At 40.6% G+C, this 17,973-nt stretch overlaps 1 protein-coding gene across 4 annotated transcripts in view; it reads left to right on the top strand.

Annotated features, from left to right (window-relative positions):
• The window catches only part of Rtn3 (reticulon 3), a 53,326-nt gene that overhangs the window by 23,013 nt on the left and 12,340 nt on the right, over nt 1–17,973 (top strand). Inside the window, exon 3 of one of the 4 annotated variants that reach the window (XM_076916453.1) lies at nt 3,611–4,789. The exons of 2 other annotated variants lie outside the window; for them this stretch is intronic. In XM_076916453.1, coding sequence (XP_076772568.1) covers nt 3,611–4,789 — 1,179 coding nt within the window. Of the gene's footprint in view, nt 1–2,662; nt 4,790–17,973 lie in introns of all 4 variants that reach the window. One more of the 4 variants, XM_076916448.1, reaches the window with a different exon arrangement.

Here is a 17,973-nt window from a genome sequence, read left to right as displayed (position 1 = left end):
TGGAACACAGAAGACGTTGCATCAAAAAAGAAAAAGTATATATTTAATAAAATATTTTCAGTCTAACAGATAGTCATGATGCTCATAAGAAAATTCACTAGCATTCTGACAGCAAGACTTCTAGCCTAACCTTATAGTTTTGCCTTAGATTGTTCTATACCCAGTTCAAAACCACTGGAGTGCTCAGAGTTCAGAGGAAATAGAAGAAAAACAGAGCATAGGAAACTGGCAAGTTCACGTTCTTCCAAAGCACACATGTTCTCACTGTTTTTCTAGTAATTACATATTTTGTGATCATCGTTTCTTCCTATTGTGTTTTTTTTCTTTTCATGGAATATAACCAGTACCATTATTTTATTTGTTTATTGATTTTGTGTATTTTGGTCTTTCTTCCCTGTTAGCTTCATAAAGAACAGGGTTTTTCTGTTTAATTTACTGCATTAAATCCAGTTTCTGAAATGGTGTCTGGCATGTGATGGACATAATTTACTTCACTGGCACTCTTATCTGCAAGTCTTCTGAATCATCTGAAATTCCATGTCTATAAAATGGTAGGCTATGCTCTCTTTGTGAGATCAGTTTTCCTTGCCTCAGAGTTCCATTTCTGTTGGGAAAGTTTCAGAATTTTAACCCAGGTACTGGGGTTCATTTACCTTAAACCTTTTTTATGCTGAGGATCTCAGATATGTAGTGATGGGTATACATGACTTTCTGACATCTGTAGCGTCATTTTTTTTTTCCTGTCAGTTTTATAACCAGACCTACTTCTACAGCCACCCACCCCCATTTATGAAGGTGTTCTTGTTGCCTAGCTTACAGCTTTACTGTTCTAAAGCTCAGATTCTGTGATATAAAATTTTAGTGATGTGCTAGAATAAAACAACTCTCATTTTTCTTTTTGGAGACAGGGTCTCTGTACATAGCCCTGGCTGTCCTGGAACTCACTATGTAAACCATGCTAGCCTCTGACTGACAGAGATCTTTCTGCCTCTGCTACCCCCAACCCCACTCAGTGTACTAAAGGCATGCACCACTACTCCTGGCTAATAAGGCAACAACTCTTTGTATATGGCATTTGGAAACATCCTATAATAGTATGATTTTGTTTATTGTACTAAAATAGCTGACTATTTTAATTTTTAATGATTTGCATGATGTCATAAATATCCTTTTATCTGCTATAACTAGAAGAAAAGAGAGCCTAGGCTATGTTGTAGAGACAATCACAAAGGAATTCTTTTTTCATGTCTTCCTAATTACTCATTCACGCTCAAGGCATTGCTGTCCTGAGCCTCACCTCACCCGAGTTGTACCTTTGATTCATTTAATTTTAGGGTCTGCTCTGTTCCAGCTCCAGAGATGTAGCAGTGTGTGAAAAAGTCAGTGCCTTCTCTCTCATGTGTGGGAAAGACAGTGCCGTCTTGGGACGGTTATTTTCATCCTTCCTTAGATTAGAAAATAATATCATAGTAAATGGTTGGTTGCTGTGAAATTACTAACCAGTAAGACTTAGTACATCACTCCTGTTTTTAAAATAACTCTAATGTTTTAACCCAAAGAAACCAACTCATACTATTCAGTATTTTTAAAAAGGAAGAAAGCTTTATTTTAGATTATGTGTTCAGAATATTTATTGGGTTGGGAAACAAAGAACAGGGTACTGGTCACCCCATTTCTTGTTTATTTTGTCTGAGCCCCTAGACTAGGCATGGGGTGATGCCATCCACATTCAGTTAACCTCTTTGAAGTATCGTCATAGACAGTTCCTGAAGTGACAATGAAGAGGAACTTCCACAAGTCCACCCTTGTCAACTGACACCCAGATGTCTCACTATAACACTGTACACCTGGCCAATTGCAAAGTTGTGTCCATCTCCATAATCCCCATAGCCTTAACAGGTCCAACACTGTTCAGAAATCAAGTCCTGAGCCGCCTCTGAACTCAAGGAGACCCTTACTGTGATGCACTGTGTGATTGGATTAAAATAGCCAGTTGATGGTAGGCTGAGCTTTTCAAAAAAACACTCTAGAACATCAAGAATTTGCACTCCTTTGTTGAATGATAGAATGGAATGTTTTTAGTCTGATTTTCAGACTCAAGAAAGATCTGCCTTTCTAAATCAAGAACAACTTGAGTCAAGCTGCTTATTCTATTGTCTCAGATTGTGAGGACTATAACAGGGGATCTATAGAGCCAGTATGTTCTGAATTGCTCAGCTTACAAAGCAAGCTGTTTGTATAGATTATGTTGCTCCTATAGAATAACTAGCCCCCCTCCAAAAGAAAAGAAAAACTTCCCAAATATCCCAGTACCATCACCCCTTTATTATGCAGGGGGTGGGGAGAGTAAACTAAAAAATAGTTGTCCTGAAAAATAGTTTGTCATTTGCAATTTGTAGCATGATACTGGCTTTTGTTTTATTGTTGGCAGTTTTTTGCATGTTTTGTAGGACAGCCATCTTTGGTTTGTTTGCTATGTACTTATGTGTGTATGTATCTGTTTATAACATTGTGTGTGTGTGTGTGTGTGTGTGTGTGTGTGTGTGTGTGTGTGTATTGTGTGATTTTAAAAGTAAAAAGCATGCTGCTTGGCCTGACTAGCTAATGTGTGTACTTGCACCTGGTAAATGATTTTTTTCCTTTCAAATTCTGACCATAGCAGGATTGAGCTCTCTTTGCTCTGATGAGCCACCTTCAAAAATTATGGCTTCCTCCTTTTTTTCATCTTCTGAAATACATAACCCTGACCCTACAACACCGCTTGGAGAAAAAAGTGAAACATTAGGCAGCGAGCTTGTTCTAGCTAAAGAAGGAAAAGACCCCTTGGTTCTTCTAGATAAGAAAAAGCTGAACTCACCTCAGGGGACCAACAAGGACAGAGTAGATGCTCCGGTTTCTCTTGCAGCTGGCATTCCTTGCAGCCACCCTTCTCTTCCAAACAGTTTCCCAAAGCAACCTGCTTTTGGTCCAGCAGAAGAGTGGGTAGTTAAAGACCAAGAACCCAAGAACCCAAACAAGGTTCCAAGTGCAGAGGACAGAAGTGCACTGGAACTTGGGCAGTCTAAGACAGAACACATTTGTACATATTCCTTGTCTCCATCTGAACTTTCAGTAGCCAGTGTAGAAAAAGATTCTCCTGAGTCACCATTTGAAGTAATTATTGACAAAGCAACATTTGACAGAGAATTTAAAGATTTGTATAAGGAAAGCACAAATGATTTGGGTGGCTGGGCAGCTCATGGTGATAGAGAATCCCCTGCAGACTTGTTGGAAATGAGTGACAAAGTGTTTCCACTGAGAAATAAAGAGGCAGGGCGTTACCCATCATCTGCACTACTCAGTAGACAGTTCTCACACACTGCAGCAGCACTGGAAGAGGTGTCTAGATGTGTGAACGATATGCATAACTTTACTAATGAAATACTGACTTGGGACTTAGATCCCCAAGCAAAACAACAGGCCCATAAATCATCTTGCACCACAGAAAGTACAAGACTAGACAGGAGTGAACATCGCTCAGAAATTCCAGTTGTAAATCTTAAAACAAACCCTCAACAGAAAATATCTGTATGTTCTTTTAATGGGAACACTCCCATTACCAAACCCACAGATGTCTGGACAGAAGCATTTACAGAAGGAAAACCTGTAAGAGACTACCTCAGTTCCACAAAAGACGATGGTGGCAAAGGTGTGCCAGGCAGTTCTCGGCCTTATTCAGAGCTGCCTGGCTCTGTGCCTGAGAAATGGGTCTTAGGCTCTGGAGCAGAAACAGTGGAAGTGACTTTGCCTGACCCGAGGGGTGCCTGGCCTAACTCTGTGCTGGGGGAAGTCACAGAGGTTGACAGTTCTGGGGAATCTGATGACACAGTAATAGAGGACATCACAGAAAATCCCTCAGTTAAGAACAACAAATTTTTGCCAGAAAAACCTGAGTCCCTTCCAAGTGCTGCTGCAAAAACAAGTGAAAGGGAAATCAAAGAGACTCCCAGTCATGAAACTGTGAGGAGTGAAATGTGTGAAAACTCTGAGCAGCAGCAGGCCCAACCAGAAACTCCTACTCAGAGGAGTTTGGAAGGTGAGGTGTCTTCACAAGTACCTGATACCCTGAATGAAGTCACACCTGAAAAGCTTGCTATGACTAACAACCCCAAAGTTTGCTCAGCAGCACCTCCAAGTGTTCTTAGTGAGACAGGATGCTCACTAACTGTGCCAGCTTCTGCCAAGTTGGAATCTTTGCTTGGAAAATATGCTGAAGATACAGATGGTTCCTCCTCAGAGAACTTGATGGCTGCCCTTACAGGAGCCAAGGAGAAGGGGATATTGGATAAAGAAGCAGTGTTAGAGAAGATAGCAGACTTTAAAAACACTTTGCCTGTGGAACTCTTGCATAAAAGTGAGCTAAGTGGTTCTGAAACCAGAAATACTAAAAGTAAATACAATGAAAACAGCAGAGAAACAAATGGAAGCGCCCCCATGGTATCTCCTGACTTAGAGCAAGAGCAGCTCACCATCAGAGCCATTAAAGAATTAGGGGAAAGGCAAGCTGAGAATGTGCAGGATGAAGCAGTGTCTCCTGGAGGAAAACTCAAGCAAGCCTTTGCTCCACAGTCTGGGCCACAGAGTTCATCTGACATCCTAGAACACACAGATGTCAAAACTGGATCTGATCTTGGGATTCCCAAAAAGCCTATTATCGTCAAAGACACTAGAATAGATTCTATTTCCAGCCTTACCAAGACTGAAATGGTTAACAAGCATGTTCTAGCAAGACTTCTCAGTGATTTCCCAGGTAACCATTTATGACAGAAATTCTGCATGTGGCTAATGCTGCTATGATTATCAGACTACCACTTTTTCATTCTGCTTTATGCCCTATAAGAAAGGCAGATTGCCCACATACTGAGTGATCACTTAACTTGGTTTCTCTATATCTGTATTTCCTAGAGCCACAAACTTTGGGAACTAACCTCCTGAGTTCTGTTCTGTTTCAAGGTCCTTCTTTCTTCCTAAGTGGCCTGACTGTGATTATTGCCTTTAAGAACATCACCACATTCATATTTATTTACCAGTTTGTGATTTTGCTGCTGTTTGTTTTGAGACAAGGTTACCCCAAGCTGGCCTGGAACTCACTATGTAGCCCAGGCTATTGTTGAGCTCATAGTACTCTGCTTCAGCCTCTCAAGTGCTGAGATTACAGGCCCAGTCTGTATTCTTACTTCTTTTCAAAATTCAGTTTTTTAAATCTCCATAATAGTGAACATTGATAGGCACTTGGATTTTGTTTTAAAATATGGGACTTGTGAATTTTAATTAGTTATCAAAGGTAAAAGAATTCCTGCAGGGAAACTCAGTAAATGTAACTTTTAATTAATTTGCTGTATTCCACAGAGGGTTTATGCTTTGAAAGTAGGTGACCATTATTAGAGTGCTTTTTTTTTTTTTTTTTTTTTTTTAGTAATACTTAAGAGAAATTCATTCATTCTTGTACTTCAGACCTACTGAACAGTCTTCAGACAGGAGGACATTTAACAGTACCAGAAGATCTTCTTGGGTTGTTTGTTTGTTTGTTTGTTTGTTTTTTATTTGAAATTATCTCTTTCCTAGCAGATGGCTTTCAGTAAAATGGTTTTAAATGCTGTTTATCTTGTGACGTGTATTGGCTACTTTTTATTGCTGTGAGAGACACCATGACCAAGGCAACTTATGAAAGAAAGCATTCAAAAAGGGCTTTCTTGGGCTGGGCGGTGGTGGCGCACACCTTTAATCCCAGCACTTGGGAGGCAGAGGCAGGTGGACTTCTGAGTTCGAGGCCAGCCTGGTCTACAGAGTGAGTTCCAGGACAGCCAGGGCTACACAGAGAAACCCTGTCTCGAAAAAAAACAAAAAAAAAAAAGGGGGGGTGGGGCTTTCTTAGCATGATGGTCATGGCATATGCATTTAATTCCAGCACTCGGAAGGCACAGGCAGGTGGATCTCTGAGCCTGGTCTACAGAGGGAGTTCTAGAACAGCTAGGGCTACACAAAGAAAGCTTGCCTCAAAAAACAGGTGGGGTGGGGGTTGGGGACTTGCCTATAGTTTCAGAGAGTATGACTTCATGATGATCACGGTGGGGATCATAGCGGCAGGCAGGCATAGCTCTGGAGCACTAACTGTGAGCTTACATTTAATGCACAATTAGGAAACAGCCAACTGGCATGGACTTTTGAAACTTCAAAGCCCACTTCAAAGTGACACTCCTTCCCCAACAGTACCTATTAGTCCTTACCAAAACAGTTCCACCAACCAGGGACCAACCAGGTTCAAGCATATGAACCTATGCAGGCTGTTCTCATTCAAACCACCACAGTTTGAGGGGTAGGGAAAGATACTTAAAACTCTACATACAGCCAGGACTGAAGTAGATTACTACTCCAGTGATACATCAGTACCTTTTGAATTCCTGGGTTGCAGTGGTTCTCATTGCAACCATTTTGAGTGATGAAGCATATAGAAATTAGGTCATAAAGCCTCCTGTCTAATTTTGCCATTTTCAGACTTCAGTGTGACCTTAGACAACAAGCCTAACTGGTTCATCATCTTCCTTTAGTAAAGGGATGATGGTAGTTATTTTACCATGTTTTATAGTGTTGTTATAAGTAAAGAACTTTGTAAGTAGTAATTATTAGTAATTCCCAACTGAACTATCTCATCTAGAAAGAAATGAAAAGAGCTGTGGAAGTTAAGGATATTTCTCATTGACCAAATTCTGTTACTGGTAAATATTTTTAGATGGTAGTTAAGGCAGATTGACATATAGTTAAATATTGATTAAAGATGGTGTAATCAAAGTCCCACAGCAGACTAGAGAAGAGCTTTTTGAAGATAAAATGATCACAGGCTTCCTAGTCTACAAAATACACACACTGCCTGGTTAAAACTCAGCTATCACCTAATAGGGTAAGTCCAAAGACAACCTTGGAACTGTGTCAGAGGTCTTGAGACAACTCTCAGGCTGAGTGATTGGTTAGGACTCAGTGGGTTCAGAAACTGATAACACTGTTGATTGCAGCAAAGGGTCACACAGAGGAAGATACCAGGCAAGCTTTCAGCTGTCAACACACTCAATGCAGGGAAATATCAAATTCTTCCACAACTATGATGACAAAACACAGAGTTGTCATCCAAAATTGCTTGTTGAGTCCTTGGTATCCAGGATAACAAGCAGTATCCTTATAACTGCTACATGACTACTCAGACTCCAGCATCACCAAGCCAAAATAGACATTTGCCATAAATCATATTACTGGGCTATACTTAATCTGATCATTATGAAATAGCATAGCCCTGAGGTCTCAGGCACGTAAAATGTAATTAATATATATATAATAAATCATGAAATAACCCAAGGGAAATATTTTATATTTCTCTCTTTTGCCTCCACCTCCAGAGTGCTGGGATATGCCACCATGTCCAGCTTTAACCCAGATTAAATAATAGAAGACTAAAAACCAAGGGGCTGGAGAAGTGGCTTAGCAATTAAGAGCCCTAGTTGTTCTTTCAGAGGATGCTCACTTCTGGCCTCTGTGGGCATTCCATATATGCAGTACAAACTATCTTTAATATATTATAAAGGTGTTTCTTAGATGTGAAATAAAGAGAATTTGTTATAGATGACCTGAGCTACAAGAAATGCTAAAGGAAGTTTTCCAGCTTAAATAAAAATGACATTAATCCCATCAAGCACTAAACACAGTAGGATCAAGAATTCAAGGTAAAGACTGTCAGGCTGGCAAGATGGCTCAGTGGGTAAAGGAAACTTGCTGCCAAGCCTGACACCTTGAGTTCAGTTCCCCAAAAACCTACTAGATAGGAGAGAACCAATTTCCACAAGTTGTTCTCTGACTTTTATGCATGACAGTGAGCTCAGCCTGGGCTACATAATGAAAACCTATTTTTAAAAAGGGGGGGGGGGGGCAGTGGACTTAAAGAGATGGCTCATAAACTAAGAACACCTGCTGCTCCTACAGAAAATCTGAGTTTGATTCCCAGTACCCATGTCAGGCAGATCATAACAGCCTGTAAATCCAGCTCCACAGGTAACGTGCACTCACATGGAGCACACACAACACACACAGAAAATACACTTCAAAGTAACTCTTTGTTACTTTGTGTGAAAGGAATCCATCCTACATAATTTATCAAACAATCACCAGCACTGGTTAATGAATGTAACAAAAATCTAAGAAGACATACTGGCTAATGTTCAAAACATAAGTAAAAATGTCTAATGTGCATGAGGTCCTAGGTTTGATCCCCAGAACTACAGTAAAATAAGTACTCAAAGACTGGAGATGAGTCAGCAGTCACCTATGATTGCAGCTCCCCAGGAGCTCCAGTGCTCTTTTCTACTGCCATGGAGAAATGCAATACCTAAATAAAATACCTAAAAGTCAATTTATTGTTGTACACTAATAGCAAATAATTTTTAAAAACTATGAAGTGGGTTGGGGAGTTGCAAGTCGGATAAGGTGGTATATACATAAAATCCTAATAACATTTGAGAAGCTAAAAGAGGAAGATCTTGAGTTGAGAGTAGCCTAGGCTATAGAGAACCTGCAGCCCTGTCTCCTGCCCCCTGCGTCCCCTCTCCCCGCAGTACATAATACAATTTCATTTAAACATCACAATTAACAAAAAGAGGGGGCTGGAGAATACTCCAGCTCGGTGTCTTAGAGTACTATCTGGATTTGGAAGACTGGCAATTATTACCATGTCAGTGCTGTCCAGAATGTGGATTCAATACAATGTAGTCAAAGTACTAGGATTTTTCTGCCAGAGAAAATTGAATGTCCAAATGGAATTCTTCTGTGGAAATACAAAGAACCTAGCAAACCCAAAGCAGTCTTGGAAAAGAACAAAATTAAAAGACCTAGAATATTCACTTCAAGATATTATGAAACCCTAGTAATAAAGACAGCAGTGATGTCAAAAGTCAAGTAGACTACAAGGAATAATATTACTACTAGTTCAGTTATTTAAAGAATGTATTGATTATCCTGTAGACCAGAAATCCAGGTGTGGGTCTGCTGATCTTCAGTGTAAGGTCTCGCCATGATGAAGTAAGGTCTGATTCTAAAATTGTCGTGTGTGTGTTCTAGAATTGTAACCTCATTTCAAGCTCAGGAGCTTGTTATCAACTTCTTTGCTTGCTGACAGAATTTAGGTAATGGAGGTTGTGGAATTAGATCCCCACTTGTGGTGGTGGGGAGTGGTAAGAGATGGTGGCAGGTGGCTGGAGAGGTGGTTTAGTGCTTAAGACCAAGACCGTGCATTGTTCTTGCAAAGACCCAAGTTTAGCCCCAGCACCTACACTGGGTGACTTACAACCACCTGTAACTCTGGCTTCATCTGCCACTTGGAGCTAGCCTGGTCTACATAGTAAGATCCTGTCTCAAAAAACAAACTGAAAACTTTTATGTGTGTGTCTGTGTATGGTATGTACACATGAGTGCAGGTAGCTCATGAAAGTCCAGAGGGATTCAGAACCCTGAAGCTAGAGTTACAGGCTTGTGAGCCACTGGATGTTGTAAATGTTGGGTTTAGTTCTTCCTCCCGTTCCCATGAAATAAGACTCAGATTCAAAATATATTTACAAATACCTTGGCCATATAGCTAGGCTCTTCTCTGACAAGAATTATAACCTAAATAACCCAATTATTTTAACCTACATTCTGTCATGAGGCTGTATTCAGGTATCTGTCCTCAGGTACTATGTAGCCATCTCCTCACGTCTTCGAAAGTGGATCTCCCTGGCTCTATCCCAGAATCCTTTCTCCAGATGTTCCACCTTCTATTTCCTGCCTAAGCCATAGGCCATCAGATTTATTATTGATGGGTACCTCATCCATACACACATATGATATCTTTACAGGATGTAGGTGCTGGAAACTGAACTAGTCCTCTGTAAGGTCAGTACTCCTAATGGCTAAGCCATTTCTCTCACCCAAAATCATAACTCTTACTAGCTGTCAGCTGTGAAGTGGAGAGTAGTGGTCATGTTTACCTTCTGGAGCTGTCCTCAGGTTCTAGCCTCTAGTACTCTCACATGGTAGCTTACTGCACTTAACTAGCCTCTCCTAATCACAGGTTCTACTCGTAATTGAGAACAGGCAGGACATGCTATACAGGACACATAAACCAAGTGGCAAGTCTTAGGCAATGTCTTAAGATGTTGCCCACCAGTTTTTTTTTTCTTTCTTTTTTTTTGGTTTTTCGAGACAGGGTTTCTCTGTGTAGCCCTGGCTGTCCTGGAACTCACTTTGTAGACCAGGCTGGCCTCGAACTCAGAAATCCACCTGCCTCTGCCTCCCAAGTGCTGGGACTAAAGGCGTGCGCCACCACTGCCCGGCTGCCCACCAGTTCTAACATCACATGGTATACAAAGTTAATTGAAAATCAGTATTAGTAAACATAAAAACTTTTTTCAAAAAAACCTTACAAAGCCAACAAACCTTACAAAGTGGTGGCTAACGTTAGATAAGAGTACTTGGGTTCATCCAGGCTGAGTAATGAGACTGTTGGAATGGAAGAGAAGAAAAAAGTATCTGCATGGTATGGGGCTAGGCAAAGGGTGCTTAGGTCACTGGATGCACTAATCTTAAAATTATTTAATTAGACTTTATCAAAACTAATTTTAATTTTTGCATAATTTTTGGGGTCCACACTAGCCCCACGTTGGGGCGGCCAAAAAACGTCGCAGCCCAGGCAAAATGTTGAGGCCTGGGTCGACCCACGTTTGGGCAGCCACTGTATCCCGGTCCAAGCTGCCGCTTCGGTCTGAGGGTCGGTGTTCAGCAAGAGCGAGGGTGAGGGCAGACTCGAAGAATGGAGACCAGACAGGGTGTGATTCAATCCCGTTTATTCTTCAGTCTCTCTTCCTCTAAGTGTCTCCTTCTCTGTCTCCTCTGTCTGCTGTGTCTGATTCTGTCTGGAGCCAAGTGTCTTCTACCTAATGTCTGATGTGTCTGATTCTCTGATCTCAATCTGATTCTGATCTGGTCTGTCTCTGCCTTTTATATGTCTTACTTCTAAGCCACGCCTCTAAGTTACACCTTTAATCATGCCCTTAGGTCTTGTCTCTAACTCTGATCTCTATACTTCTAAATCATACTCTTAAGTCACACACCTTTAATCTCACACACCTTTAATTTCACACACCTTTAATCTCAAGGTATCTAAACCAAGATTATCGGAGTGTGCTCAGCTGTTGTAAGCTATTGTAATCCAAGTCTCATGTCAGGGTATATGGCTCAAGATGGCTGCAAAGCTGATAGCCGCTTTCTGCTAAAAGTCGGCCCCCCAACACATAATGAAAGACATCATTAATAAGTCACTGCCTTAAGAAAGTTCTTGCCACAGTGTATCTATTGGACTACCAGAAATTAAACTGAACAGACTAATTATACTTCCCTGTTATGGGTAGTTTCTGGCTGTCCCACTTTATGCTCCCGGCTGGCCGCAAGCACACACCTGCCCAGAAGCTATTCCAGATCCACAGATGGAAGACACACACACATTAGCTCATTTTTAAACTGCTTTATTGGGTCTGTGGCTGGCCTCTTCAAAGCCTTTCACGTTTAGCCTGCCCTTACCTTTACTCCTAGCTCAATATCTCTAAATCTGCCCTCAACTTAGTTGCCCAGTTGGTCTTGCTGCCCAAGACACTTTCAGGCTGCCTTTCTTAGGCCTCTTTCCTTTTCCACCTACATTTTGGAAGATCACACACACACACACACACACACACACACACACACACACTACAGCTCTGAGTCTATTCCATCTCTCTCCCCCAAGTATCTCTCAATTCTCCTTCTCTCTCCCAGCCTATGGGAATCTGGAAGTCCCACCTCTTTCTTTCCACTCAGCCATTGGCCACTGGCATCTTTATTGATAGATCAAAAACAATTGTGGACAAGGACCTTCAACATCAGTAATCACAGATTCCCAATTAAATCAAAGCATCAGAACCACTCCTCTATACTTCCCAAAAGAATTTTACACAAATGACTGTAATACAATGTAAGTCTGTCCAGTACTGAATCTCACACAGTTTTAATAGTTACCACTATCCATGCATTTTAATGGTTCAGCCTAAATAACAGTTCCCAGTGAATAAGGAAAGCTAGGCAGATTCTTGAAAAACAATTTGTCCCATGACCTAGCAACTCCACTATAGAGGAGTAAAAACAAATACATATTTTTGTGGCACTTTTACTAATAATGTCCTGAAGCTGAAAACAATAAGGGAATAAACATTCCTTGACATAGCTATGTTTGTGTATAGATCACAGGACAACTTAACGGGAATCAGTTTTCTTCTACCTTGTGGATCCTAGGGAATCAAGTGATCTTATCTGCTAAGCCATCTCTCCAGTTGGACATAGCTGGGTTGGATTTGTTTGGTTTGTTTTTGTTTTGGTGCTTGCATCAATATAAATCTCAGAAATTATGCTCAATGAGAAAAGCAGCATAAAATAATTTGTACTGTGTCAGTTACATCTACGTGACTGTAGAACATCTGTGTGATTGTAGAACAAAATAACTGGGACAGACAGCGGCGAGACAGCAGTGGTTGCTTTTGAGTTGTGACTTTTGGGTTAGTCAGCTTTCTACTACTGTAGCAGATGCCTGAAATAACTTGAAAAAGGATTGCCGGGCTCAGAGTTGGCTTTGTTGCTCTGAGGCCACGGCATCACCCATTGTAGGGCAAATGTGCTGAAGCAAAACTGTCAGCCTCATGGCCAAACACAAAGAAGAAACTCACAAGTCCCTCAACACCCCATGACCTAAGACAACCACCTCCTTCCCAAAACTGCCTCTCTGTACCTGAATGGGCCTTTGGGAATAGGTGTGGGGGAATCAAGATACAAACTCTATAATGAAAAGGGTGCACTAGGGAACCTTCAGGAGTGTAGTCTTTTCTACACTTTGATTGAAATTGAACAGATATACCCAGTAACTGTATTATATAGTTTATTGTAAATTTTACATCTAAAGAAAAATATGAAAAGAATACTCAATTTTAGTCCTGGTTCTCAATCTAAAGTAGATGTCCTAATAACCATTGTTTATTTTGACATGTTTAAAAACTGGAGTAAACAGAAGGGTACATCAGTGGATAACATTAATGTACTTGTACTTTTTGGGGGAAGAAGTGGATCAAGGCAGGGAGGGTTTCTTTTTGTAGCCTCAGCTGTCCCAGAACTCACTCTGTAGACAGGCTAGCCTTGAACTCACAGAGAACTCTGCCTCTGGAGTGCTGGAATTAAAGGTATGTATGTGCCACCCTATGCTACAAATGGAAAACCCCACTCCAAACAAATCAACCAGGAGCCTGACTTTCCCCCACCTAAATTTTATTAGATGTATTGAATATTAGCAGATTAAAACAAAAGACTTATGCAAATAAAATAAACCTTGTGTCCATCTTGAATTGCTCTTTAAAATTAAAATTAAAGTTGGGGTTTTGTCGATTTCATTCCTTCCTTTTTCAGAATAATCATTTTCTACCCTTAAGAATGTTTTTGTGGCACATGCCTTTAATCCTCCAACTGGGAAGGCAGAGGCAGACAGATCTCTGAGTACCAGGACAGCCAGGGCTACACAAAGAACCGTGCTTGGGAGAGCAGGTTAAATTCTGTTGACCCTTAGGAACTTCTGAGCTTAAAATCAAACCGAATTCTTTGCCTAACTTTGGTAATGAAGCAAATACATTGATAAAGAAGTCAGCAAAGGGTCACTGATGCTCCTGACTGAATTTGCAGAACTGGCAGCTTCCTTTTGAGAATGCCATTAGGCTCCCTCTTTTGATATATTATGGGTACTGCAGCTGGCGTCCTTAAATCTCGCTAGCAAGTTGAAAACCTTTGTTTTCAATAATAAAAATAAATTGCCTCGGACCAGGCCTGGGCTCCCGGAGTTGCTCCCTAGAGCCACCGCGCCGGAGTTGCGCCCTAGAGCTACCGCACTGTGCTCCTGGTGCTCGCGCGGCGCGCCTTTAGGCCACTGCAATAACGGCCACCTTGGCGGGGCTCTCCAGAGCGGACAGATGCGGCTTCTGGTGCCTGGGCAGCATGCGATGGGTAACTGCTGCTGGACACAGTGCTTTGGGCTGCTCCGCAAGGAAGGGGGCCTGATGCAGACAGGAAGAATCAGTGCCGGATCCAAGTGTTTTAGAGCGTGCCCACGAGGTGAGCACTTAAACACAAAGTTTATGCCACCTACTCATAAGTGATGGCCTGAGAGTCAGCCACAAGCATACACAAAGCAGCCATAGGCCACCTACTGTGTAGGAGAGGCATTATGAGTGGATTGCTGCAAAACGGATCTTGGTCATAAAATCGAGTTAATTTTATAAGAAAGGAATAGGAAGAAGCAGCTGGGTGCTGCCCAGCGCATAGCAGCCAGGGCAGCAAAGTAGAGAAAGCACTTGAAGCAGAAAAGGTACAGCTGTGTCATGATGTTCTGCTAGCCGGGAGACTCAAAGTTATTGGCCAGAAGACGAGTATCTTGCCAAATACACAGTACTGACATAAAGTACCAAAAGCAGCTGTTATTTAACGACCAAAACTAAGTCAGCTTATAATATGATAGCCCATCTTTAGATGGGACCAGAAGATGGGGTGAATGAATAGGATGCTTCTCATGAGGCAGCCTTCCAAAACAGGAAGACATTCCCTAGGCAGCAGTTAAAACACTGAGCCAGGTAGACTCTGATGATTCCTGTGAGCAAGAGGGGGAAGGAGTTTGTAGGGCTGAAATGAATGACAGTGATGATTCTGAGTGCTGCAGGCCTGTGAGTCCTGTCTTAAAACTGTTCTAGTATCAGTCTAAAACAGATCAACAGATTGGACAGAGTGAAACTTTGTGCCCAGCTTAGCAGTTCTGACCTAGTGTTAAAAATGGACTAGAATGCATTTAGTGATAACTGCTGAGCCTTTTAAAGGGAAGCAGGTACCACATTGTAAATTGGTGTTTTATAAGAAGGGAGTGAGGATGATGGTGGCTTCAGAATGAGTGCAGATTTCACCATCTGCCTTCTGCTTTTCAAGACCAATTGAAGGACATGTTATCCTTTATATTTATTTTAACCTTTTATAGTATTTTTACCCTTGTTACGTTTTGCATTTTAAACCTTGGCTAATTTTACTTTGACTGTCTGACCAAACCTGGTTTACTCTGTAACTGAGAATCTTGTAAAAAGTGTTTTTGCTAATTCTCAGCAGCTATAAAGAGGGCTGAGTGAGGATGATCAGATATATTTGGGATACTGTTATTCCCACTTTCCAGCTTCATTTATTTTGATGACTTCTTTGAATTCTGTTGTCTGATACTAAGCACCGTTAACTTGAGAAGAACCTAAGAAATATAGGCTATGGTTTCTTTCCACATCGATCACAAATACATATCCTAATGTGATGTTGACACATTCTGAACAGAACAGAAATACCATAAAAAACAAGCTACTCTATGTAATATCACATATTCTAGTGATTTTATTAATAATGTAGTTATATATTTAGATATTTTATGTTTATATGCCACTATATTGACTTTATATTGGTTTCTTGAGTTTTTCCCCCTATTTTAAATTCTGTATTTCCAATAAATGATCTTTGAAAGATTTTACACAGAACATGTAAATGTGGATGATTGAAGAAAACATAACATAAATGGTGTAATACAGGTATTTAAAAGTAAAAATTCTTTTTGGTATGAAAGGTTTCATTGGTTCTATCACTCTTTGATTTAATGGCATAAAACTAGTATATCAGTATATATAATTTGTGGCAAGCAGCTTTTCCCTAGTTTATGAAGCAACATACGAGGTGGGGGAATACTACTAAGATGGCTCAAAAGGAAAGGCACCTGCTGCCAAGCCTGACCTGAGTTCATGTCCAGAACCTATATAATTTAAGGAAAACACTGTTACTATGTCAGACTGGAGCTCCAAACACTCAGCAGAGATCACAATGAGCAAGGCAAGAATTTTCAGTAATGGCCAGGTCATTGGGATCAGAAGGAAAGCAAGTGAACCCCAGCTACAGTGGGAGACTCTTATATAGGTCTTTCATGACCTTTGTAAGCAAGCAAAGCTTAATGGAAATGGAACTTCTGGTACTTTCTGGACTAGCATTTAGCAAAAACATATTGTTACATTTTTAACATCATTATGGGCTACCAGTTTAAGAAAGCCTTGGTTTTCAAGTCAGGTTGACCTGGGTCTCAGGAGTTATTTGTGGCCTATTGGTTTGAAAGACAGTCTGCACAATAGGAACATAAATCTCATTTTACCTGAGAAATACAAATACCAAGACTTTAGAAACAAGTCAGGAAGCTGAACAGTAGGGAAAATAGAGGCCTTGTTATTATTTAACCCATATTAAAATCAAAGCCAGTAGTGAAGGCAGAAATGGGGAGGTATCAGCTCTCTAATAAGTATGAACCCTTGAAAGTGTTTGGTAGCACACACACAGGCACACTCACCCATACATGCAGCACACACACCACACACATGTGTGCACACACACACATTAAATAAATAAATAAATGTTAAACTTTTAAAAAAAAACCACGAATATAAAATGCTCCCTTGTTGCTCCCTGGATTTGGCTGAGGATTGAGTATGGGTTTCTATAAGCACATTACTTGGGCTTTCCTTAGTATGTTTTTTCTTTTTTGTCTTACAGCAGCAACAGGACAATTGTCCTGAAAGGGGAAGTTGAGATAGAAAGAGGAACTCAGAGCTCCTGCTGTACTGAAGTAACATGCATAGTACTTGAATTACAGTGAGATCTAGGTTTTGTCATAAAAGTTGTATATTGCACACGAGATAAATGTTTTGTTTTGGCACAAGCTACTGTAGTAGTTTGTCTTACTTAGCCTTTTATTTTTATTTGTATCTGCTATGTGTGTATATAAGTCCCTGTAGAGGCCAGAAGAAGGCATCAGATCCTCTGGAGCTGGAGATACAGGCAGTTAGTTGTAAACTGAGAATCAAACTCTGGTTCCTCAGAAGAATAGCAGTCACTCTTAACCACTGAGCCATCTCCCAGCCCCATTGGCTTTTTGTTTATAATGAATTTTCTGAAGGAATGGTAATTGCTCAAGGCATTAAATAGCCCATTTTTTTGCATGTAAGCATCTTTTTAAAAGCTTAAACAATTTTTAATTATGGCCACTGTATTAGGAGTCTCTAGAAAAACAACTTATAGAATGGAAAAATATATGCGTGTACATACACATGTATATGGGATTCATTAGAATGGTTTATCTGTTGTAGTCTATCTAGTCTAACAATAACAGTCTACCAACAGAAGGTTCAAGAATCCAGTAGTCGTTCAGACCATGAGTCTGGATATCTTAGCCAGTCTTCAATATTCATCAGAATCTCAAAAAAGTGGCTCTAATGTCAGTAAAGGAATAGTCTTGCCAGTGAGACCAAGCAGGCAAAGAACAAAAGCTTCCTTCTCTGTGCCCTTTATATATAGGCTGCCAGCAGAAGGTGTGGCCCATATTAAAGGTAGGTCTTCCCATCTCAAAAGATCTGGAACTCAGGAGGCAGAAGCAGGTAGAGTACAAAGAAATGTATCTCTGTGAGTACAAAGCCAGCTTGGTCTAGATTGAGTTCAGCCAGAGTGACACAGAGAAAACCTGTCTAGACAAAGAAGACAAAACAAACAAACAAAAGATCTGGATTAAAAGTTGGTTTTCTCATTTCAAGTGAAAAAAAAAAAATCCCTCAAGGTGTACCCAGCCACTTGGGTTTTAGTTAATTCCAGATGTAGTCAAGTTGACAGCCAAGAATAGCTATCACAGCCACATTATAAAAGACTTTGGAAGGAGGGAAGAATGGCTTGTAATTCACCATCAACATAAAAATTCTTAGTAAGTACAGAGGCTTTGCACCAGAAGCCTAGAAAAATAACTAATGA

The sequence above is a fragment of the Arvicanthis niloticus genome, chromosome 1 (assembly GCF_011762505.2).
Source record: "Arvicanthis niloticus isolate mArvNil1 chromosome 1, mArvNil1.pat.X, whole genome shotgun sequence".
In the NCBI taxonomy this organism is placed as follows: domain Eukaryota; kingdom Metazoa; phylum Chordata; class Mammalia; order Rodentia; family Muridae; genus Arvicanthis; species Arvicanthis niloticus.
This window is presented reverse-complemented; position numbering and strand designations above follow the sequence as displayed.